Source organism: Meles meles, chromosome 11 (genome assembly GCF_922984935.1).
Source record: "Meles meles chromosome 11, mMelMel3.1 paternal haplotype, whole genome shotgun sequence".
Lineage (NCBI taxonomy): Eukaryota > Metazoa > Chordata > Mammalia > Carnivora > Mustelidae > Meles > Meles meles.
In genome coordinates, this window is record NC_060076.1 from 37,856,189 (window position 1) to 37,880,852 (window position 24,664).

General features: G+C 39.3%; 1 protein-coding gene across 1 annotated transcript in view; it reads left to right on the forward strand.

Annotated features, from left to right (window-relative positions):
- The window catches only part of KIF24 (kinesin family member 24), a 78,196-nt gene that overhangs the window by 29,405 nt on the left and 24,127 nt on the right, over positions 1-24,664 (forward strand). Inside the window, exons 3-6 of the mRNA XM_046022517.1 lie at positions 1,896-2,085; positions 7,722-7,819; positions 11,762-11,977; positions 16,771-16,858. Of these exons, the coding sequence (XP_045878473.1) occupies positions 1,896-2,085; positions 7,722-7,819; positions 11,762-11,977; positions 16,771-16,858 (592 nt within the window). The remainder of the gene's footprint in view (positions 1-1,895; positions 2,086-7,721; positions 7,820-11,761; positions 11,978-16,770; positions 16,859-24,664) is intronic.

Sequence of the window (24,664 nt, forward strand, 5' to 3'; positions counted from 1 at the left end):
GGCACATCCACAACTGACTGAACCACCCAGGCACCCCTGGTCTCAGAATTTTTTTTTTTAAGATTTTATTTATTTGACAGAGAGATCACAAGCAGGCAGAGAGAGAGGAGGAAGCAGGCTCCCTGCTGATCAGGGTTGTAAGTTTAAGTCCTGTGTTGGGCTTGGCACTGGGCGTGGAGCCTGCTTAAGATTTCTCTCTCTCCTTCTCCCCCTGCCCCTCTTAAAAAAAGAACATGCTTTAAAAGCCTGAAGTAGTCCTTTATGGTCTATATTAGTACTATTTGTTCTATATATAGAACTATATTAGAATTGTGTTTGCTCCTTTTTACTAATTTAAATCCTGGCAAAAAGTAATTTTCCAGCCAGTTGGAGGGCTCAAAATTAAAATTGATATGAAACAATTATATAGTGAAATATCCTGTGTAAAATCTATTACAAAGGCTTTTTAGGGGCTATTAATCAAATTCTAAAGTTTAAAGGAATGGAATAATTTGTCTTGCCTAAGACATTCTTTGTATATGGATCAAAGGCATTGATCCTGGTAAACTATTTTCAAGAATCCTATGTTACTCAGGTTAAGCAGAATTTCTATATAGGTAAATGGTCAGTTAGAGATATGCATATATACCCTCTTTAGGCTCAGTAAATAAACCTGATGAATTTTGTATCCCTACCTCAAGGAATATCTCATTAAATATTCTAGCTGTTAAGGTTGATAAGTTCAGGGTGCCTGGGTGGCTCAGTGGGTTAAGCCTCTGTCTTCGGCTCTGGTCATGATCTCAGGGTCCTGGGATCAAGTCCCATATCTGCTCAGCAGAGAGCCTGCTTCCCCCTCTCTCTCTGCCTGCCTCTCTGCCTGCCTCTCTGCCTTCTTGTGATCTCTCTCTCTCTCTCTCTCTGTGTGTGTGTGTGTGTGTGTCAAATACAGAAATAAAATCTTAAAAAAAAAAAAAGTTTGATAAGTTCACTGAAGTCAGAGCCAGAGAAGAAATTCATCTGAGTAGAAGGGTGATAGTGGTGGGCAGCACCAATCATAAGTTTTCCTGGGAAGAAGAAATACAGGATTGTGTTCTAACAAATCTATCAGGTGGACAAAAAGGAAGTAAGAAAGCAAGACAAAGAGGGGCAGAATATACTTAGGAGGAACAAAGGAAAAGTACATTGAAACCTACTACCTAATTCAAGGTATTTAGTAAACCCAGGTAGAATAAAGAAATTAGAGTGAACGGTCAAGAAAACAGTAAATGGGGGCGCCTGGGTGGCTCAGTCATTTAAACATTTGCCTTCAGCTCCTGTCATGATCCCAGGGTCCTGGATCGAGACCTGCATCGGGCTTCTGGCTCAGTGGGGCGTCTGTTTCTCCCTCTCTTTCCTGCTCATGCTCTGTCTCTCTCTCTAATAAATAAATAAATGGAATTTTTTTTTAAAAGGAAAGTGATAAATGTGTAAGAATAATTGGATTGAGAGGAGGGGTGGTTGTGACATACTGTGTCTGATTTTGAGGATTAACCAGCCTGATTTGAGGGGACATATAGAAAAATATCCACCATTAGAAATTTTTGCAAGACCACATCTGGAAGCCAAACACAAAAGCCTTAGAGCTAGAGCAACTAGCTAGTCCTTTGTTGTTGGCAGGACAAAGGATGGACAGATTAGGGGTAGAGACAGAAGTAATCGGGAAGATTTAGTTAATAAGAATTCTCTATGTAGCTAATATGTATAAAGTTACATATTAAAGTGTTGATACTGAGAAAGTTTTATACATAATATGTGTAACGTGTATATATGTTAAGTGTAATGTATATATAAAATAACAAAATGCGGTGATACTTTGACATCTTAAGTAGCCTTATCCAATTATTAAAAATTAAAACCCACTTATAAATATGTATCAGACAGAACACCTCAGAGAAAGAGAGTCCTTGGACTGAGATGGAGAAAATCAGAGTTTGTGTTCGAAAACGCCCTCTGGGCATGAGGGAGTTACGTCGTGGAGAAATTAATATTATTACCGTAGAAGACAAAGAAACTCTACTTGTTCATGAGAAGAAAGAAGCAGTTGACCTTACACAATATATTCTGCAGGTATAATGCTTTCCTTTGTGTTTGGAACTAATATTATCAAGTGTGTCAACTTTTTGCTTTTATTTGAATGGCAGCATACAAATTCTAAAATCCAGTTTCTGCTTTGGACGTTGGCATTCATTCCTGATATAAATCTTTAACACTCTGGGCCTTCATTTTAAAAAAATACAGCGCAGTAGGGGAAACAATAATGTAATTTCTGCACTCTAGGACAATAGAATTGCATCATACATTCGCTTAATACATTTATAAGAGGATGAAATTATACCTCTTGGCAAAAGTGGGAACTGAAAGGACAAAAAGAATGTAGTGAATTGGCGGTAAGTATGCCCCGGAGTGATTATGAAGTGATCCCACAGTCAGTCTCAATTCTTGCTTGTCTCTCACAGTGTGAACTTTTTCTTCTGAGTGTAAGTCTGGAGTTAATGATGGAGGATATGTTTTCAAGAAACAAAGTTCCAGATTGCCACTCAACTACTTATTTTGATTCTCAACTTTCTTTGGGCTTAGATATAACTTGATGGAAATTTAGCTCTTGAACAGGCTACTTTGTATAGGGTAGATTATAGTGCGGAAGTGTAATTCAGGGATATGATTTCACTTTTACATCTAACATATAAGGATTTAAATAAAATACTGGTAACTTAGATGCATAAGAAAATGTTAATTCCCTGACAGAAAGATCCAAAATCTCCTAGGAGAAAGAGTTTGGTATTGAAAGGAACTTATTTCAAGCAAAAAAATATCCTTACAATAACTCTTCAGTATCCTATGGAAGAAGCAGGCCCGTAGATGGAAGCTACCATAATGTAGGTACTCTTATAATTATGAAGCAATTGTAAATAATCTAAAACAGAGGATAACCCACCAGATGTTAAGATTTGGGAATTCAGGTCTTTTTTAATCTGAATCTGCCTCCCTAAACATATTATATTCGTTCATACTATTCTCTCTGTTCTCTTACCTCAAAACCCAGTGACTGGTAGAGAGAAAAAAAGTGGTGAGTAATGTGTTGCTAGCATTTCACCTTAGTTAGCTGAGATTTTAATCTCCAGGAATAAATATGTTAACATTGAAGTCAAATTGTTAGCACTTTCCCCCTCTTTTACAAAACATGCATTGTTCAACTTTTTCTTGGTTATCAAAATTGGGTTTCACAGCAACATTCAAAGTAATCCACTGAGTCTTTCTGTGAGCACTAAATTACTAGGTCACTGTATAAACAACCCAATCACTTCAGCAGCCTTATTGACTGCTGATCAATGCACAGTCTATTAGGTGTAGGTGGGAGGTATTTATTTTGAAGATGGTCTAAATGCCAATTAGTTATGATGTTATCTAGTTCCATGTCTACTTATAACCATAGTAATAGCCCTTTCCAGTCACCATCTATCCAAGAAGTCCTTAATGACACTTCTGTCACAGTAATTCCCTCAAGGAAGCATTGTCTTATCTTTTGTATTTTTCCATTATCCCAAAACATAATAACCTTCCCTCTTTGTCATTCCCATTGGTCGATACATATTGAACACCCATAGTTTTCATAGCACTTTCTCTGCAGTTTGAACTTTGGACCTTTGCTCTCATAAGTCAGAGTCCTTACCTATCAATGCCATCATACAAGTGCTGAGGGGACTTTTACCCCTTTTCTTAAGTAGAAAGAAAAAGGAGGTTCATAGCAAACCTAGAAAATAAATATTCTAGATCCTTTGGACTTTAATTTTTAAACTTATTCAAGAATTAAAACACTAGGTTTATATATCCATTTAATTAAATATCCTATCCTTTCAGATCTTTTGTTACTTACTGTGTATATGATCATATACATGCAGTATGCTTTCCTAGTTACCATTAAATTTTGTGTCAATATGTAAAAAGACAAACAAATTTTTGTATATTTCATTCCAGATTTTTTTGTTGTTGTTGTTAAAGATTTTATTTCTTTTTTTTAAGATTATTTATTTATTTATTTATTTGACAGAGAGAGAGATAGGCAGGGAGGCAGGCAGAGAGAGAGGAGGAAGCAGGCTCTCCGCAGAGCAGAGAGCCCGATGTGGGGCTCGATCCCAGGACCCCAGGATCATGACCCGAGCCAAAGGCAGAGGCTTTAACCCACTGAGCCACCCAGGCGCCCAAAGATTTTATTTATTTATTTGACAGAGAGACACAGTGAGAGAGGGAACACAAGTAGGCGGAGTGGGAGAGGAAGAAGCAGGCTTCCCACTGAGCAGTCACCCCAATTCAGGGCTCGATCCCAGGACCCCGGAATCATGATCAGAGCTGAAGTCAGCCGCTTAACGACTGAGCCACCCAGGGACTCCCATTCCAGCTTCCTAAATAAAGAAATACATAGAGAGGGGCTAATAATACATTATATGTAAATAAAAAATTAAAAAAAAAGAAATATATATAGAAAAAAGTACTGAAATATATCAAAAAGTCAACAGTGGCTATCTCTGGGTAGTAAGATTTATAAATAATTTTCTTCTCTGTTGTTTTCCATGTTTTTAAATTTTTCTCTAATCAGCATGTTACTTTTATATAAAAAGTAAAAACTGGGGCACCTGGGTGGCTCAGTGGGGTAAAGCCTCTGCCTTCGGCTCAGGTCGTGATCCCAGTGTTCTGGGATCGAGCCCTACAACGGGCTCTCTGTTGGGGGGGGGGGCTGCTTCCTCTTCTCTCTCTCTCTCTCTGCCTGCCTCTCTACCTATTTGTGATCTCTGTCTGTCAAATAAATAAATAAAATCTTAAAAAAAAAAAGTAAAAACTTTTGAGTAAGATGGATTCACCTATTTCAAAATCAAAACATACAAAATGGTATGCAGAGGGGCGCCTGGGTGGCTCAGTAGGTTAAGCATCTGCCTTTGGCTCAGGTCATGATCCCAGAGCCCCATATCCCAGAGCCCCATATTGGGCTCCCTGCTCAGCCTCAGCAGGGAGCCTGCTTCTCCCTCTCCCTCTGCCTGCCATTCCCCCTGCTTGTACTCTCTCTCTTCTGTCAAATAAATAAATAAAATCTTTTAAAAAAAAAAATTTTTTTAAAGTGTATGTACTGAAGTGTCCTGCTAATTGTATTTCCTCCTTGAAGGCAACCACTGTTACCTGTTCTAAGTCTATCTTTCCAGAGCTATTCTATAAATACGGATTACTTTTATAATCTGAAAATTTTTATTTAAAAAATAAATTGTGAAACTCTGATCATTATAAGGATAAAGTGTATTAGTACAACCTAATTGATAAAGTATGATCAGATGAAATATATGCGATGCAAAGGACTTTATGGAATGTGTATATATATATATATACATATAATATTTAGATAGATCTTGTGCTAGCATTTATTATATTTATGTAATATATGTTCATTATAATAATCTTGCATGTTTACATATCTTTTATTAAGGATATTTACAGAAGTATTGGGAAAATCAGTACCTAAATCTATTGGAAAGAAAGATACTAATGCCTTTAATCAGTAAGCGTTTTCTAAGGTGTTTACTCAAGAGGTAAAGTTATTCGTAGGTACTCATAGAAAAAGAGAAAGAGAGAAAGAATAGCCATATACTCAATGAAAGAAAAACTTAAAAAATTTTAAAAAGTCCCACATTTACTTGTGTTCATTTTTTTATTTTCCTGAAAAATGCCAAAAATATATTTTAAAATATTTTTTACTTTTAATTATTGCCATTTTCAAGTTTATTCAAAAGTACAGTGAACCCCTATATACCTACCACCCAGATTCAGCAGTTAAAAACATTTTATTAAAATCCTATCACATATTTCATACCCCTAAAAGCTCACAGTCTGTTTATTGTGCTGCACATATTGATTATTTTCTAGCTTTTGGTGATATTTTCTAACTGATAAATTGAACTTTGTGGCCCCAGTTTCTGCTAAGGTGATCTAACAAATTTCTAATGTAATGTAATGGTACACAAAACAGAATCAAACCTGGGTAGAATGACCCATACAATAAATTGGCCCAAATTCACTTTGCTGGATTTTCTCTTAACTGGGTATTTAGATCAGGCCAAAGAGGTAGCAGAAGAAAAGATCTCATTCATTGTATATGGACTGCCATTATTACGCTACAGTCAGGCTTGAAATTAGGATTTTTACTCAGAGATAGTTGGCTGGCAGTAGCTTCTAAGTTATGCAAATGATTATGTCTGCTGAATGAATGCTTTCCAGACCCAGTTTAATAGGGTCTTCTGTCTTTTTCCAGGTTATCATGATTTTTCATTTGGGGATCACCTTGGACTACTTTCTCTCCCCATTGAGTCATATCCAGGCAGTTGCCAAATTTTTCATGCCTCCATCTCCTATATATTTTCATTGTCATCATGGAATTTAGACCCTTCTTAACTCACCACTGGATTACCAGTGTTCCTTTTCTTAGTCCATTCACATTGTGAAGCCAGATTAATCTTCCAGTAAAATGGCTCAGATCATCCCTTTCCTTTGCAAAGTTTTTTATTGTCTTCCCACTATTTGCAAATTAAATATGAACATTCCAACCTTAAGGCTAGTGTCCCAATACCCATGCAGCATAGTCCTAACTCATTATTCTAGCCTTCTGTTTCACCTTTCTACCTACCAAGATCCTATGTTTCAACCACACTCAATCTTCTCTGTTCCCTAAATGTTCCTTGTGCTTCCCTGATTTGACTGTTGCTCATGTTTTCCTTGTGGCTGGAGTATCTTCCCTGCCTCCATCTCTAACTTTTAAATTCCTCATTGTCCCCTACAGCCCTTTCTATGTGCAGTCTTTTTCATAATGTCTTTTCCAATTAGAAGGAATATATTTTTCCCTTGAATTCCACATGTACTTTATTGCTCAAATTTTTTCTAGCTTAGAATCATTTGTATACTTGTCTGCAGTCAAATGCTCTACCCCTGAGCTATACCCCCTGTATACTTGTCTGGATTCACATCTTTAGGTGGTGGGGTGGGGTAGTAGTAAGGTATCTTTGGGCCCTTTGAAGTGCCTCCTGCAGTTATATACATTACCAACTGAGCAATAAATGTTCTTGGAATTAAAAGCTCAGCTATGGGGGCGCATGGGTGGTTCAGTTGGTTTAGCAAGCATTTGTGTTTGGCTCAGGTCATGATCTCCAGGTTCCTGGGATCTGTGTTGGGCTCCCAGCTCAGTGGGGAGTCTCCTTCTCCCTCTACCCTCTACCCCCTCCACCTCATGCTCTCTCTGTCTGTCAAATAAATTAAATCTTCTAAAAAGGAAAGAAAAGCTCAGCTATGTAACCTATGAAATTGAAGTCTTCCTCTGGAATTCCCCCCAAATTTCAAATATGCTGGCCCTACCTGGGCTATGAGGATAATCCCTACAGAATTCATTTCTCCTGGACTTAAGGAGGATTGGCTCACGCTTGTACTTATCAGTTTACAAAACAAAAATTGTGTGCTTTAGTTTTTATATTATAAGAACATGTCTACAGAGATCCTCAAGTAGAAGGCAGCCTTGTCATTTGACAGTTTTGCTTATTTATCTCTTAAGTTTGTCCTAGTCAGTTAATTAGTTAAAAAACATACTTGCACCTTTATTATGCATTAACTAGAATAGTGGTGAAGAAAATCCAGCCAAAATGTCTCTTCCCATAAAAATCACATTTCTTTTTCAGCATGTTTTTTATTTTGATGAAGTCTTTGGTGAAGCATGCACCAATCGGGATGTATACATGAAGACTACTCACCCACTCATTCAGCATATTTTCAATGGGTATGATAGTCATTATTTGCTTCTCTTGCTTCATACTGTTTTCCATAGCAAATTTCTCTATAAGTATCATTTATGTTTTTCAGTTTTTGAATTAGACATGAATTTGTGTTTTAATCTGATGAATTTATTAGACTCTTATAAGGAGTGCATTATCTCTATAGCATTTACTGAGCATTCAGAAATTTTCAGCAAAAATATAAGTTGTCAACGATATAATTTCATCAAAACCCTCAGAATAAAAAGGTTTAAGTGGTTTAGTTTGAACTTCTGATAATAGGAATCATGTATTCTGCCTGCATTTCAGTTGCTTTTTTCATTGGTGTGGGATAGTAAGTGACTATCATCTGTTTTTTTATACATGTATTTTTTAAATTTTGAAATAATTATTCACACTTAATAAACATAAAATGGGACCAAAAAGGTACTAGGGACTTCTGTTGTTTATTCAAAATATAGGCAGATATAGATAGAAAATGCCAAACAGCCTACTAGTATCACTGATTCCAGAGTAGTTTGACTTTTTAAAAATAATTTTTATAACTTTAAAAATATTGAGGTATAATTCACATAAAATTAGACACACAGATCTTAAGAAGTATTCTGTTTTGATGAGTTTTGATAGTTGTATATATCCACGTAATCAATACCTCAAACAAGATAATAGACCATTCCTATCATCCCAGAGAGTTCTCTCGCGTCCCCTTTTAGTAAGCCTCCACTTCCACCCTTAGGTCTTACAGAATCACTGACCTGCTTTCCGTCACTATAGATTAGTTTTGCCTGTTCTAGAACGTTACAGAAATAGAATCATTCCTATATAGGTTCTTTTATGCTTGGCTTATCATAATATTTTTTGATATTTGTACATGTTGCATGTATCTGTAGTTTTTATTGTTGAGTAATACTCCCTTCTATGAATATACCACAATTTATCTAATTTCCTGTTGATGAACATTTGAGTTATTTCTAGTTTGGGACTATTGTGAATAAAGTTGTATGAACATTCTTGTACAAGTCTTTTTCTTGGCCATGTTTTCATTTATCTTGAGTGAAACTTGGAAAGGGAATCTCTGGGTCATAGGATAGGTGTGTGGTTACAAGAAAGTGTAAAATAGTTTTCCATGCACCCATTTTCTATTCCCAACAGCAATTTATATGAATTGCATTTCTTTTTCTTTTTTTTTTGAGATTTATTTATTTATTTGAGAGAGAGAGCATGAACAAGAGTGTGGCAGGCAGGGGCAGCCTGTGAGTTGCATTTCTACATCCTCACCATATTTGGTGTTGTCAGTTTTCTTTATTTTAGTCAGTCTAGTGAGAATGTAACTTGATCGCATTGTGGTTTGAATTTGAATTTCCCAAATGCCTAATGATATTGAGAATCTTTTCAAATGCTCATTGGCTATTCAGATAACCATTTGACTAACTTTTTTGTTTCCTTTTTATTGTCGTTTTGTAGACATCACTAAAATTCTTTTATTCTGAGCAGGCCAAAAAAATGAAACACCTTTCAGGTTCAGTTTCTTTTGTGCCAAATCTAGGGAGTACTTTTTAAGAGAGCAAGTTTCTAAAGTTAGAATTTGAATGTTGAAACAGTACCAATTAAAAAATAAAAGGTGGAGGCACGTGGGTGGCTCAAACTAGTGGGTTGAAGTTTCTGCCCTCGGCTCAGGTCATGATCCCAGGGTCCTGGGATCGAGCCTTGCATCAGGTTCTCTGCTCAGCAGGGAGCCTGCTTCCCTCTCTCTCTCTCTGCCTGCCTCTCTGCCTACTTGTGATCTCTGTCAGATAAATAAATAAAATCTTAAAAAAATAATAAAATAAAGGGGGCACCTGGATGGTTCAGTCACTTGAGCTTCGGACTCTTGATTTTGCCTCAGGTCATGCTGTCAGAGTGGTGAGATTGAGCTCCGCATGGAAGTCTGCTTGAGATTCTCTTTCTCTCCCTTCCCCTCTGCTTTCCGCCTCCCCCTCCCCACCCCGCTTATGCACACATGCCCGTGTGCTTGCTTTCTCTCTCTAAAATAAATAGATAAATCTTTAAAAAAAGAGGTACAAGTTAAATGCATTCATTCTACAAAGGGTAATAAGAGATTTTTCATAACCATATTTGTTGTTTTTCAAAAAGCTCATCACTAAAATGTTCAGAAGATGGGGGACCTGGGTCAGCTCAGTTGGTTAAACTTCTGACTCTTGATTTCTGCTCAGGTTATGATATTTCAGTTGTGAGATCAAGTCCCACGTTGGGCTCTGCACTGGGTGTGGAGCCCTTTTGGGATTCTCATTTTCCCTCTCCCACTACCCCACTCGTATTTTCTTTTGTCTTTCTCTCTCTGTCAAAAAAAAAAAAAAATTCAGAAGATAAGGTTGATATTATTCTTTAGTCTCATTCTGCTACATCTTTAGTGTGTTCACATTTTCCTCCTTTAATCCTTTTCCTCACTGTGCCTCTGCCCGTGTGTTCAAGCACTTACACAGCCAGGAGCCTAGATTCAAAAGACAACAAGTAACTGGTCTCTGCGTAAGCAGCTTAGATCTAGTTAGCTACCATCTCTTTCTTCTCACACTTCGATGGTTCCTTTGCTGTTGTCCTCTTACTTATTCCTTGATTTCTTTCTGGCTTCAGGCTCCTTTCTTCATGTTCATTTCTCTGCACACCTCCAGTATCCCCCCACCTCTGTGTCTGTACATAGACTTTCCTTCTTGGTGCAAGTAGCCACTCTTTTTTTTTTTAAGATTTTTATTTATTTATTTGACAGATAGAGATCACAAGTAGGCAGAGAGGCAGGGAGAGGGAGAAGCAGGCTCCCCGCTGAGTGGAGAGCCCGATGTGGGGCTCGATCCCAGGACCCTAAGCCGAAGGCAGAGGCCTTAACCCACTGAGCCACCCAGGAACCCCGCAAGTTGCTACTTTTATCATTAACTCATGTGATTCCTGTTCAAAAGTCTGCAATAGCTTCTTACTAGTTGACATTATGGTCACTTTCTACTCTGTACTTCATAGTTGGGCCTCTGGTACTCAGATAATCTTGGCCTGTAGCTCCTCTGAAAACACGTGATTGGCAGGTTAGTCTCCCAGCTCTTCTCTCCACCATTTTACAGTTCCTCAGATTCCATTCTGCAGTTGTTCACATTCATGCCCACGCACGTACCCACCCACACACAAGAATAGTGATTCTTACTTAGAATCACATGATGTCAGGCCTAGAAGTGATCTTGAAAATCAAGTAACCCATTAATTTATTAATGAAAGTGAAAACTGAGGCCCTTTAAAAAGCCCTATTGTAAGTCCTTCCTCAAATATTTTGCTTACACTGATTTTTACCTCTGTCTAAACTTACTTAATTTTTTTTGAAGATTTTTATTTATTTGACAGAGAAAGAGAGATCACAAGTAGGCAGAGGGAGAGGGGGAAGGAGGCTCCCCGCTGAGCAGACAGCCTGATGCAGGACTCCATCCCAGGACCCTGAGATCATGTCCCGAGCCGAAGGCAGAGGCTCAACCCACTTAGCCACCCAGGAGCCCCATAAACTTACTTAATTTTGATGAGTAGTCAGTACCACCCTGTTCATATGGTCTTCCATTGTTTATTGTATTTATTTTAATTCTTTTTTACTTCTTTCATCAAAATTACCTTTTAGGATTAAGGCAAAAATCATCTTCTCCAGAATTCTGTAGGGCATGGGGTCCTTATCTTATGGTATAACCAGTTCCATTAAAAAAATTCCTATTAAAAAACTCATGTACTGCTTTGAGAGTATTTTTTCTTCTTCCTTTATTATTATAATATAAACCCCTCCTCTCCTTAAAGGATCATATGCTTAATAGCTGAATTTTATCAGCTATAAACAGGATTCTGTTTCTGAGTTTTGTCATGAAATATCTATGTGTATATTAGCATTTTCTTAGTATATATGTTATACAAATGACTTTTTCCCCTAGAGGCAATGCCACTTGCTTCGCATATGGACAGACAGGTGCTGGGAAGACCTATACCATGATAGGAACTCATCAGAACCCAGGACTCTATGCTCTGGCTGCCAAAGACATCTTTAGGCAACTAGAAGTGTCCCAGCCGAGAAGGCCCCTCTTCGTGTGGATCAGCTTCTATGAAATCTACTGTGGACAACTTTATGACCTCTTAAATAGAAGGAAAAGGTACTGATTATGAGTGGGAAACTATATATTTGTGGATCATTGTTTTAGGCCAGAGTCCCACAGAATCACTGACTCATGGGATTTGATGCAAGGCCTTGTTATATTAGTGCCTTTTTGTGAAATTAGTCTCCTGAATCTGATAAATATTTTTTAAACTGCCAGTTCACCTAGAAAGAAAAATGTAAATAAGCCTTCCATTAGTATTTTTTATTTATTTTTTATTTATTTTTATTTATTTTTAAATTTATTTATTATTTGACAGACAGAGATCACAAGTAGGCAGAGAGGCAGGCAGAGAGAGAGGGAGAAGCAGGCTCCCCGCTGAGCAGAGAGCCTGATGCGGGGCTCGATCCCAGGATCCTGGGATCATGACCTGAGCCGAAGGCAGAGGCTTTAGCCCACTGAGCCACCCAGGTGCCCCCATTAGTATTTTTTAAAGTGATCAATATCCTAATGTTTATCACAAGACTATCCCTTTTATTTTGGTCTATGAAAAAGGTCATCATTTCAGGAAGTCAGGATATCAACATGTACTTAAATTCCTTCCTGTTCTTTTGACCTATTATTATACTGGAAGAACTATAAATAATGTTTCCTGCTTTCTTATTTTTTTTTCTTTCAATAATCTTAGGGTAAGCTTAATGATAGTTTTCTGAAATCAGTAAAAAGAAAGTCTCTCTTCTTCACATTAGACTTCTAGCTCTTGTAAGTCTTAAGCTGTTGCCCTTGCAACATAACACAGTAATTTAGAAATGGATTCATCAACTGACTTTAAATCCCTACTGTATTTTTCTGGCGTTAAGTTTGTTTAGGTTGAAACAGATGGCTTTAATTGAGCAAGAAGCAGTGAAGTTGTGAAGGTAGCAACTGACTGGGAGAAGGAGCGATGGAATAGGGGAGGTGGAAGGATAAAAGAGTAGCATAATAGAATTAACCAGACCTGTGACATGTTGGGAGCAGCCACACAAAGTGGAGAGAGTTAAGGCTAAGCACAGTGGAAGCCTGGGGAAGCCAAATCAATTACAGAAACTAGCCTCCAGCAAAGGTATCCTAGCCCCTACAGAGCTGTCCAAAAGGATGTGCAAATTACACGTGCTTCAGGCAAGCATTGCAATGGGGGTTGGGGAATAGGCAGCGGAGTTCAGTAGGGAGAGCATGTTAGGGCAGGCCCCCATGGTAGAGGGGCACTAGGATATTGAGTTGGGAAACTGGAGAAGCCAACAACTAGGCCTGGGCAGACCACCATCTGTGGACTATTTCAAAGAAAAGGGGACCTTTGGGTATGCCACAGTTCAGAGAATGTACAGGTGTTCAGGGTTCAGTCCTGACATGGCAACTGCCAAATAAGGGAGGGTTCTGCTCTGGGTTTGCTTTGGAGCAGAGTTTTCTTTTCTACCCTCTCTGTTGGTTTTGAAGCCTGAGTTTAGCTCAATCACAGCGGCTCTTCCAAGCCCCAGCACTCTTACTTAGGAGCCCCTTCCAGTCAAAAATGTAGCCGGGCACTGGGATGCTAGAGCATCTGGCTCTGGGGCTCCCAAACAGACCAGTTTCAATCACCAGCCACTGACGACATCCAAAGGCAGAAAACTGAGTGGTGGTGAAACAAGAAAGGAATTTATTTCAGTAAGGCCAACACCAAAACAGCCAGCTACTAATATTTCAGAGACTGCCTCCAACATGCCAAAAATAATACTACTAGGGTTTTTTTGTTGTCGTCGTTGTTGTTTTTGGTTTTCTTAAAGATTTTATTTATTTGAGAGAGAGAGAAAGAGCACAAATGAGGGGAGGGACGGAGAGGGAGAAGCAGATTCTCCGCTGAGCAGGGAGCCTGATTCAGTGCCTGGCTCCATCCCAGGACCCTGAGATTATGAACTGAGCCAAAGGCAGCTGCTTAATCCAACCAACTGAGTGCCCCCAGTTCGCCCCCCCCCCCCACACCTTTTTTTAACTTCTAAGTTTACATAAGGAAAATACAGGACAAAAGTTGGTGGGTACAAGCAGGTGGGTTGTGAAGGTCAAGTTGATCATTATCTTGGGGTCAATCATGGGTGGGGTCTTGCTGGCTCAGGGCAGTCCTTATTGGTTGAGGGGATACTGGGGATAGTTTGGGTTCCCTTATAGGGATGCTGTACCTGTAGGGTCTTTTAGTGAAGAGGTAAGCTGAAAAGAACATAATCAATTAGGAAGTTTGAGGTCAAAATGGAGGTAATTGAAATCCTCTTTGTTTAAAGAACGGTTGGCAGGAGAATAAAAGCTGTTGTGCTGTGTGTGTGTGTGTGTGTGTGTGTGTGTGTGTGTGTGTGTCTGTCTGTCTGTCTGTCTATCCGTCTGTGTGTTTGGGTGAAGGGACAGTCAGGATATCTAGTCAGCTATTTCTGAGTGCAGTTCTTTAATGAATTACTCAGATATACTGCCCTGTATATTTGCATTCTTTAATTGTAGCCAAGAGGATGGGATGTGCTAACTCCTGGCTTTGAAGTTTCTTTTTAGGGCTCACTAGGGAAGACCCACACTTACTCTGTAAGTGGCTTGAGCTGTGGGCGTTTCTTTTTGTTTTTATATCTCTGGTTAATTGGCTAATATCTCTTTTGCCTGTCTTCCTGGGACTTCTGAAATCTCCTGTTTCACTGATGGCACCCTTTCTTTTTATTTAGAGTTGTTATTCTTTATCCTCTTTATCTTTTATTTTTTAATAAATTATATTTCCTAAGAGTAATAGCAAGATTTGACAAAGGTGAATAGAAACATATATGCTCAGTGCACCTCTTTTTTTCAAATTAATTTTTTTTGGACAGAGAGAGTACAAGCAGGTGGAGTGGCAGGGAGAGGGAGAAGCAGGCTTCCAATGATCAGAGAGCCCAACATGGGGCTTGATCCCAGGACTCTGGGATCATGACCTTAGCCAAAGGCAGATGCTTAACCAGCTGAGTCATCCAGGTGCTCCCTCAGACCATCTCTTAAGCTAGAAACCAAAGCTTATGATCTTTTTTTAAAGATCTAATTGATTTTACTAAACAATTCATGAATTGGGCATCATTCCATCTAGCAAGTACAGGGGACATCCAAGGAATTACACAAAATGGAAAGGAGGGTGGACCAAGTAAGTAGCAAAAGAAAAGAAAAGATGGTTCCAGGCAAGATCACCTTCCTTTGTGGGGAAGGGAAGGGGGTCTTATTATGTGAATTATCTCATTTCCCTTTAGAGGGGATAGAGAGGGCCCATGTGACATTACCTCACTGGTGCTTATCAGAAAATTTCTGACTGATGGGTTTAAGACACATTTCTGGGGGAGGTTGAAACTGCAATTATGTAAGGTATGAAGTCCCAAATTAACTCATAAAAGTAGAGGTTAAATTGTTTTTATACCCCTGCATAAAAAGTGATAGAAATATATTTCTTATAAGATTTAAAAATCTAACAGTACATTTTGGGCTGTCCATTAGGAACTTTTCTGGGGTGAGCTCATGGTGTAGGGCCTAAAAAGTATGTTTAGGAATGACATGAGGGCTCTGAAAGCTAGAGCCTTCTTTTATTCCAGAAGCCTAACTGTTCCAATAGTTGTTTTCTGATAGGTCACAGGGATTGGTGAAGCTGTTTTCCTCCAGTCCTTCCATAAAAATTTGAAAGCTTGGGGTGAAACCTAAACTAAGAAAAAAAAGGTGCCTGAGTAGCTCAGTTAGTTAGTCCGACTCTTGCTTTCTGCTCAGGTCATGATCTCAGGGTTGTGGGAATGACTCCCGCATCAGGCTCCCCACTCAGTGGGGAGTTTGCTTGTCCTTCTCTCTCGTCTCTTCCCCCACATCCCTCTCTCTCTCAAATAAATGAATAAATCTTTAAAAATTAAAATTTTTTTTAATGAATTTTTAAATGAATTTTTAAGAAAATTCATTTTAAGAAAATTTCATTTTAAGAAAATGAAAAATCATTTTCTTTTTTGGCTATAAAGTAGAATTCCATTCTTAACCTCAATCACTATCTTATTAAGGGAGAAAAATAATCTTAGAGTCTTTAATAGATTTAATATGTGCCCCTTGATATATCTGATTCAGTGATGATGATAGATTATAACCTTACCTATAGGCCTGAGAAATTCAGTTACAGCACCAGATCTCCCTTTCTCCCTTGGAAGATGTATCAAGACTCCTTAAGTTGGAAATAAAGTAGAATCCTATATATACTGGATTAAGCTATTTAGGGAAGTCTTTTGCTGAAATAACTAGAATGCCTAGAGGAGAATCAGACTATGGGACCTGTTTATTCTAGGAACTCAGGAATGTTATAAGAACCCAATTTCTTTGCTCAGCTCTGCCCTCTATGATATTAGCTTCCAAAACTGGCTCTCTGGTGGGTATAGAATGGCTGGCACTGCTCCCATAACTACATATATTTTCACTTCCAGAAAGAAAGAGCAGCAGCATCTCACTCCCAGGCACCTAACAACCAGAAACTAGGACTTTATTTTGATTGGACCAGCAGAGATCCCATATCCAGTCTTGAGCCAATCACTGCAACCACGAATATACCCTCCACTGATTGGTATAGGTCTGAATCATATGTTCATTCTTTTAATTGTAGCCAAAGATCCTGACTTGTTTACAACAGTTAAGGACCATCTCTGAAGCCCGGGGCTGGGGTCAAGGAAGTGTGGGAATGGGTGGGAGAATACATATCAATCTCACTCAAATGACAGAACTGCTCCCTAATAGGAGAATAATGGAATGTTTTCTGGGGAGGCAAGAACAAAGTTCATCATAGCAGGTCTGCCATACCAACCATGTTCTTGTATCTGCAGGCTGTTTGCAAGAGAAGATAGCAAGCACGTGATACAGATAGTGGGACTGCAAGAGCTTCAGGTGGATAGTGTGGAGCTCCTCTTAGAGGTAACTCTTCTTTCCTTACTACCTACCCCAGACACACTACACAGTAGCCTAAGTACAGGGAAAGAATTCATTTTGCTATTTAGCAAATATAATAGACTCAGATTTAGCCAAATGGCCATGACAAGCATGCCACTTCAACATTTGTAAAATGTGAGTCCTCTGAGAGGATAGCTCCCTTCCCTACAGGGCTGTGGTCTCAGTGCTGTGGAGCATGGGCAGAACCTAATACATGACCAGGGTACTTTTGTGCTTGTTTCACAGGCTGCTAATGTATAGATTTCTATGGTAGTAGGAAAAGCTGCTGGAGACAAATAGCTTTACTTTAAGTAAAAATTGTTTCAGGTAGGGGCGCCTGGGTGGCTCAGTGGGTTAAGCCTGTGGGTTAAGCCTCTGCCTTCAGCTCAGGTCATGGTCTCAGGGTCCTGGGATCGAGCCCCGCATTGGGCTCTCTGCTCAGCGGGAAGTCGGCTTCCTCCTCTCTCTCTGTCTGTCTCTGCCTACTTGTGATCTCTGTCTGTCAAATAAATACATTAAGAAATCTTAAAAAAAAAAAAAAATTCTAACAGGTAAGGGGGGTTCCTGACCGGCTCAGTCAGTAGAGAATGTGGCTCTTGATCTCAGGGTTGTGAGTTTAAGGCCATTTTAGGTGCAGAGAATTACTTAAAAAAAAAATTTTTTTTTAATAGGTAATACTTTCACCTGGGTTCAAAAATTCAAGAGATACAGGGGTGCCTAAGTAGCTCATTCCATTGAGCATCTGACTCAACCACTCAGGTCATGATCTCAGGAGCACAAAATCAAGCCCCGGGCTGGGCTCCATGCTCAGCATGGAATCTGCCAGTTCATCCCCCTGCTGGTTCTCGTTCTCTAAAAAAAAAATAATAATAATAATAAATAAATAAATATCTTTGGGAAAAAAATTCAAGAGTTACAATGAAAATATTCCTTCCATTCTCTTTTCAAACTGAAGCAACTAATTTTAAGGTGTTTTTTTAATATCCTTCCAAAGGTTTTTTTCAAAGGTATTTTTTTTTTTAAAGATTTTATTTATTTGGTATATATAGAGAGATCACAAGTAGGGGGAAGCAGGCTCCCTGCTGAGCAGAGAGCCCCATGTGGGGCTTGATCCCAGGACCCTGAGACCACGACCCGAGCCGAAGGCAGAGGCCCAACCCACTGAGCCACCCAGGCGCCCCTCAAAGGTATTTTTAAATCTTCCTTTAAAAGTTATCTTTTGGGGCGCCTGGGTGTCTCAGTCAGTTAAGCGTCTGCCTTCAGCTCAGGTCATGATCCTGGAGTCCTACAATCAGTCCCGCATCAGGCTTCTTGCTCAGCATGGAGTCTGCTTCTCACTCTCCCACTCCTTCTGTGCTCTCTCTCTCAAATGAATAAATAAAAATCTTAAATAAATACATGTTATCTTTTAACACTTGTTCGTTCATTATTAGATGTAAACTTTACAAAAATACGAAGAGGATAGAAAAATAAAGGCCACCTCCATCTTACTATAGACAGTTCCCTATTCCCCAGAGATATCGACTGTTAACAGTTTAAAATATCAAAACAAAACAAAACACCACACAGCTTAAAACATTTAAATTTTTTCTGTACTGGGAATTTATTAATTTATGTACAAAGATATTTTTGGTGACTCTTCCTTTAATGCAGTGGTCCTCAACGCTAGCTTTACATTGTGTCATTAGGCAGCTTTTTTCCCTTCAGGTAAAAAAATGGTTTAACCATTTTTATTGTGAAAAATAGCACTCTACAGTAAAATGCTTAAAGCCTAAATGTGTTTAGTATAAAGAAACAAACCTTTTTTTCTTTTTTAAGGTTTTACTCATTTATTTGAGAGAGAGACAGAGATAGTGAGCCAGGAGAAGAGAGAAGCAGAGGAGTCTGAGGCAGAGCTTGATGCCAGGACCCTGGGATCATGACCTAAGCCAAAGCTTAACTGACTGAGCCACCCAGGCACCCCAAGAAACAAGCGCCTTTATAATCAATTACCCAGATTAAGAAATAGAACATTTTAGGGGTGCCTGGGTGGCTCAGTTGGTTAAACGTCTGCCTTCAGCTTGGTTCATGATCCCAGGGTCCTGGGATGGAGTCCCGCATTGGGCTCCCTACCCAGCGGGTAGTCCTGCTTTTCCCTCTCCTTCTGCCCCTTCCCCTGCTTGTTCTCTCTCTCTCTCTTTCTCTCTCTCTCAAATAAATAAAATCTTTAAAAAAAAAAAGAAATAGAACATTTTAGCACCCCACAAGCCCCTATGCAAATTTCCAGTCACAGTTCCCTATAATCCTGATGTTTATACTGATTTTTTTTTTTTTTTAAGATTTATTCATTTAGGTGCGCCTGGGTGGCTCAGTTGGTTAAGCGGCTGCCTTCGGCTCAGGTCATGATTCCAGAGTCCTGGGATCAAGCTCTGTATTGGGCTCCCTGCTCAGCAGAGAGCCCTCCCTCTCCCTCTGTCTGTCGTTCTGCTTACTATCTGTCGAATAAATCTTAAAAAAAAAAAAAAAAGATTTATTCATTTATTTTTGGAGAGCTAAAGAAAGCACAAACGTGTGCAGAATGAGAGGCAGAAAGAGAGAGAAAATCCCAAGCAGCTCCCCACTGAGGGCAGAACCTGACTCAGGGCTCTATCCCGGGACCCTGAGATCTTGATCTAAGCTGAAACCAAGAGTCGGCCGCTTAACTAACTGAGTTAACCAGGCCCCTTACACTAATCACTTCCTTGTTCTTTGTTATAATTTGCCACTTACATATTCACCCATTAACTATGTAACTTTGTTTTTGCCTGTTTTTATACTTCATATGAATAGAATCACACTGAATTTTTTAGTGTCTTCCTTTGCTCAACATTATGCTTTTGAGTTCCAGCTGTGTTTTTGCATATGGATGTAATTTTGTTTTTATTTGCTGTATAATATTCAGTCATATGAGTATACCACAGTCTAACCATTCTGTTAATGGATAGTTGGGATTCTTTGGGGCACTGTTCTGCACATTGTAACTGTGCATATCCTTACACATGTATTCCAGTATATAGCATATGAGTTCTCTAGGATATATATCTAGTTGTGAAGTGATTGGGTCAGAAGACATGCATATCTTCACTTCACTAGATGATGCAACTGCTTTCCAAAGTTATGTACACTCCCACAAGCAGTGTGTGAGCAATCCTGTTGTTCTTAAACCTTGCCAACACTTCCATTTAACTTTTAAATTTTTGCCAATCTGGAATTGGTTAATTATATCTCATTGTGGTTTTAATCTGCATTTTGCTGATTGAGAATTAAACTGAATAGCTTTTCATATATTTTTTAAAAGATTTTATTTATTTATTTGACACAGATCACAAGTAGGCAGAGAGGCAGGCAGAGAGAGAGAGAGAGGCTCCCTGCTGAACAGAGAGCCCGATGCAGGGCTTGCTCCCAGGACCCTGAGACCACCACCTGAGCTGAAGGCAGAGGCTTAACCCACTGAGCCACCCAGGTGCCCCACTTTTCATATTTTTTTTAATTTTAAGATTTGATTTTTCAGTAATCGCTATATCCAATGTGGGGCTCAAACTCACAACCCTGAGATCAAGAGTCATACACTCTACTGACTAAGCCTGCCAGGCACCCCACTTTTTATATTTTTAATTTATCTTACGGGTTTCATCTCTTGGGAATGCCAGTTAGGGTCTTTCCCTCCTTTTTGGGTTGTCTTTCTCTTATTGATTTGTATATTCTGGATGTTAGTCATTTGTCAGGTGTTTGTGGTTTTTTTTTTAAGATACTATTATTTATTTGACAGAGAGAGAGACCACAAGAGAGGGAACACAAGCAGGGGGAGTGGGAGAGGGAGAAGCAGGCTTCCTGCCGAGTAGGGCGCCCGATTCTGGGCTCGATCCCAAAACTCTGGGATCATGACCCGAGCCAAGGGCAGGTGCTTCATGACCGAGCCACCTAGGCACCCCTCATTTGTCAGTTATTTGTGTCATAAGCATGTTGTCTCATTCTGTGGCTTGTGTTTCTAATTTCATCACAGTGTATTTTTAATGCTTGCTTGAGTCCCTCTGAGGTCAGTTAAATCAGAATCTCTTGGGATTAGGCCCAAATGTAGATATTATTTTAAACTGAAATATAGGTCACATACCATAAAATTCACCATTTTATAGTGTATGCATCAGTTTTTTAATATATATTTGTGTGTGTGTGTATATATATATATTTTTTATTATTATTATGTTTTTGGAGAGAAAGAATATGCGAGCATGCATGAGGGTGGGCTAAAATCAAGAGTTGGATGCTTAACCGACTGATCCACTCAGGCACCCTACATATCTTATTAAGTTTTAATCTAAATATCATAATAATCACCCTCTTAAAATATACAATTTAGTGAAATTTGCAGAATATTCAAAAAGTTGTGCAGCCATCATCACTATCTAATTCCAGAACATTTTCATCACCTCAAAGTGAAACCCTGTACCATTTGGCGGTTACTCTCTATTTCCTCTGCCTCCAGGCCTGGAAACCACTAATTTCTGTCTTGATAGATTTGTCTGTTTTGGCCATATCATATAAGTGGAATCATACAGTAGGCAACCTTTTGTTTCTGGCTTCTTTCATTTAGCATATTTTCGAAGTTCATCCATGTTGTAGCACATATAAGTACTTCATTTTTATGGCCAAGTAATATTCTATTATGGATATATTATTAATATTTTGTTCATCCATTCATCAGTTGATAGACACATAGGTTGTTTTCACTTCTACAGAAACCAGTTTTATGAATGATACTGCTATGAACATTCACATACAAGTTTTTGTGTAGACCTATGTCTTCCGTTTTCTTGAGTCTATGCCTTGGAGTGGAATTACTGGGTCATACTTTTAGAGGAACTGCCAAACTGTTTTCCAAAGTGGCTGCACCATTTTATAGTCCCACCCACAATGTATGAAGGTAGATGTTATTTTAAAAGTTCACCAAGTGATTCTAACCTGCAGCCCGCAGCCATTATAGTCATTCTTTTATTATATCCAGCAAGCCTGGCCAGAGAGAGAGAAGGCCAGAAGGACAAGCTGGGTTCTTGGCAAAACCTACCTTTAAAACAGCTTCACAATATACCCTTCTTGGTACTTGGGTATTAAAATGGCAGGGTGACCCACCATTGAGGACTTTTTCTAACAGTTTCTTTTTACTAGGACAAATAGATAAATTTTTGCTTATATTTGCCTCTTATTTGTGTGATTTTATCTTATTCCGGAGTCCTGGGACCTAAAACCCGAGGATAGCATATGAGCATGGCTATTTTAGAGTTACCTAAGAACCAAGAGCCCTTTTCTATCAGTTTTAAAAACAAAAGTTTGTGAGATGTGGTGAAATGGCTTCCCTGAGACTGACCATTCTTAACCTGTCCAGAGCTCCCTCCATTGTGGAGTCCTAAGGAAATTATTTCTCATACTCCTATTTGCTATCATTTTCTCACCTGCCCCCTTCCCCAGACATTCCTTCATTGGGCAGGGAGTTGCAGGAGAGTTGGTCCCCATGACGCTTTTATCCCTGAAGATTAAACCAACTGAATGGAAAAGGAGCAAATGTTGGGAGGAATTCCCTTTTCTGTAGCTATGGGCCATCACTGTGTCAATGGGCAGTCTGGTATCAGATCATCTCCTCTATCCTGGAAGAGTTTTATGCACTGCTCTGTCCTGAGTTATCTTTCCTGAGAAGAGCAGAAAGAAGTTTCTTGTTGGTCAATGGGTTATCTCATTGCCATTGATACTCTGTAATATATATGACAGTGTACAAGAAAGCCAGCTGAGATCAAGGTGGAAAGTTGATATAAATTATGGATACCCTCATAAACATTTGACTCAAAACAGCAGCACTTGCTAACTCAGGTCTCACACTTTCTCAGGTGTCACTGTTCATGCTCACTCAGGTATCACCCATGTGTTTGCTCAAGTGTCACGATCCAGTGTCATCTTTGAGTGTCGCCCTCACAGATCACCCTCAGGTTCACTCAGGCATGGCCACTTGTTGCCTGCCTGCACAACTAGCAGTCTCATTTTTTATGGGGTTTTGTCCTTCCAAGACCTTACTCCTTCAGGTGTATTGTACTACTTTTTTTTTTTAAGATTTTATTTATTTATTTGACACAGAGAGAGATCACAAGTAGGCAGAGAGGCAGGCAGAGAGAAGGGGGGGAAGCAGGCTCCCCGCTGAGCAGAGAGCCCGATGTGGGGTTCAATCCCAGGACCCTGAGATCATGACCTGAGCCAAAGGCAGAGGCTTAACCCACTGAGCCACCCAGGAGCCCCTGTACTACCTTGTCTTAATGGGGATGCCAGGTCTTCCCTGCCTTTATGGAGGATGCACCAACTCATCGCATTTGGAATCAAGATTTCTTCTGTCAGGGCATCGATGAGTATTTTTTTAGTTGCAGAAATTTATAGATTTTTAAGTCATTTCTTCAGCCATTTGACATACTTATGGGTATCCATTCTCAAACATCTACTAAATCTGTCTCCTGTTTTAAATTATCATTGCCCTGGCTATAATTGGTAGCAGAGATCACATGGCAAAAGCTTCCCCAGTTGTATGCCAGTGATAGAGACTTCCTGTGTACATGGCGCCTGTACTGCTGAAGTGCTCTTAGCCCTCCTTTGGTATATGTGCAGAACGTGTAGTAATTAAAGCCTCATAACCAGACAGGCCTGGGTTGCAGTGCCATATATCCTTGAGCATGTCCTTTACCTTTCTGAGCCTGAAACATGTGGATGGTAGTAGATGATTGGGTTGGGTGACAGAGAAGGAAATGAGATGACATACACAGAATGCTTCGTGTGATGCTAGCTCAATTTGTCACAGCTATTCCTTTTTTTTTTTTTTTTTTTTTGGTCCTTCAGTTTTGTTGGAAGCAAATGATGAAAACCATTGCTGTTAAAAACATACATAAATGAGTTAAATAAAACCATCAAGTATTTGTGGTTTTTTTTAAAGATTTTATTTATTTAATTGACAGAGAAATAGAAAGTGCACAAGTAAGTAGAGCAGCAGGCAGAGAGAGAGGGAGAAGCAGGCTCTCTGTGGAGCAGGGAGCTGACTGTGGGGCTCAATTCCGGGACCCTGGGATCGTGATCAGAGCAGAAAATAGCCGCTTAATGACTGAGCCACCCAGGGGCCCCTCAAGTATTTGTTAACCAATTGGTTTTCCATTCACTATCGTACTGCCTCTATCAGTACTCCAACTGTTGCTTTGTTTCATGTCCAGGGTATTTTTTTTCTTGCTTTTTAAAAAAATTTATTAGCATATAATGTATTATTTGCTTCAGGGGTACAGGTCTGTGAATCATCAGTCTTACATAATTCATAGCACTCACCATAGCATATACCATCCCCAATGTCCATCACCCAGCCACCCTATCCTCCCCCCCCCCACCCCCCAGCAACCCTTAGTTTGTTTCCAAGGTTAAGAGTCTCTTATGGTTTGTCTCCCTCCCTGGTCCCGTCTTGTTTCATTTTTCCCTCCTTACCCCCCATGACCCCCCTCCCCACCCTGCCTCTCAAATTCCTCCTATCAGAGAGATCCTATGATAATTGTCTTTTTCTGATTGACTTATTTCGCTCCACGTAACACCCTCTAGTTCCATCCACATCGTTGCAAATGGCAAGATTTAGTTTTTTGGTGGCTGCATAGTATTCCATTGTATATATATACCACATCATCTTCATCTATTCATCTGTTGATGGACTTCTAGGATCTTTCCATAGTTTGGCTATTGTAATGTCACATCTATTTTTATTAATAATAT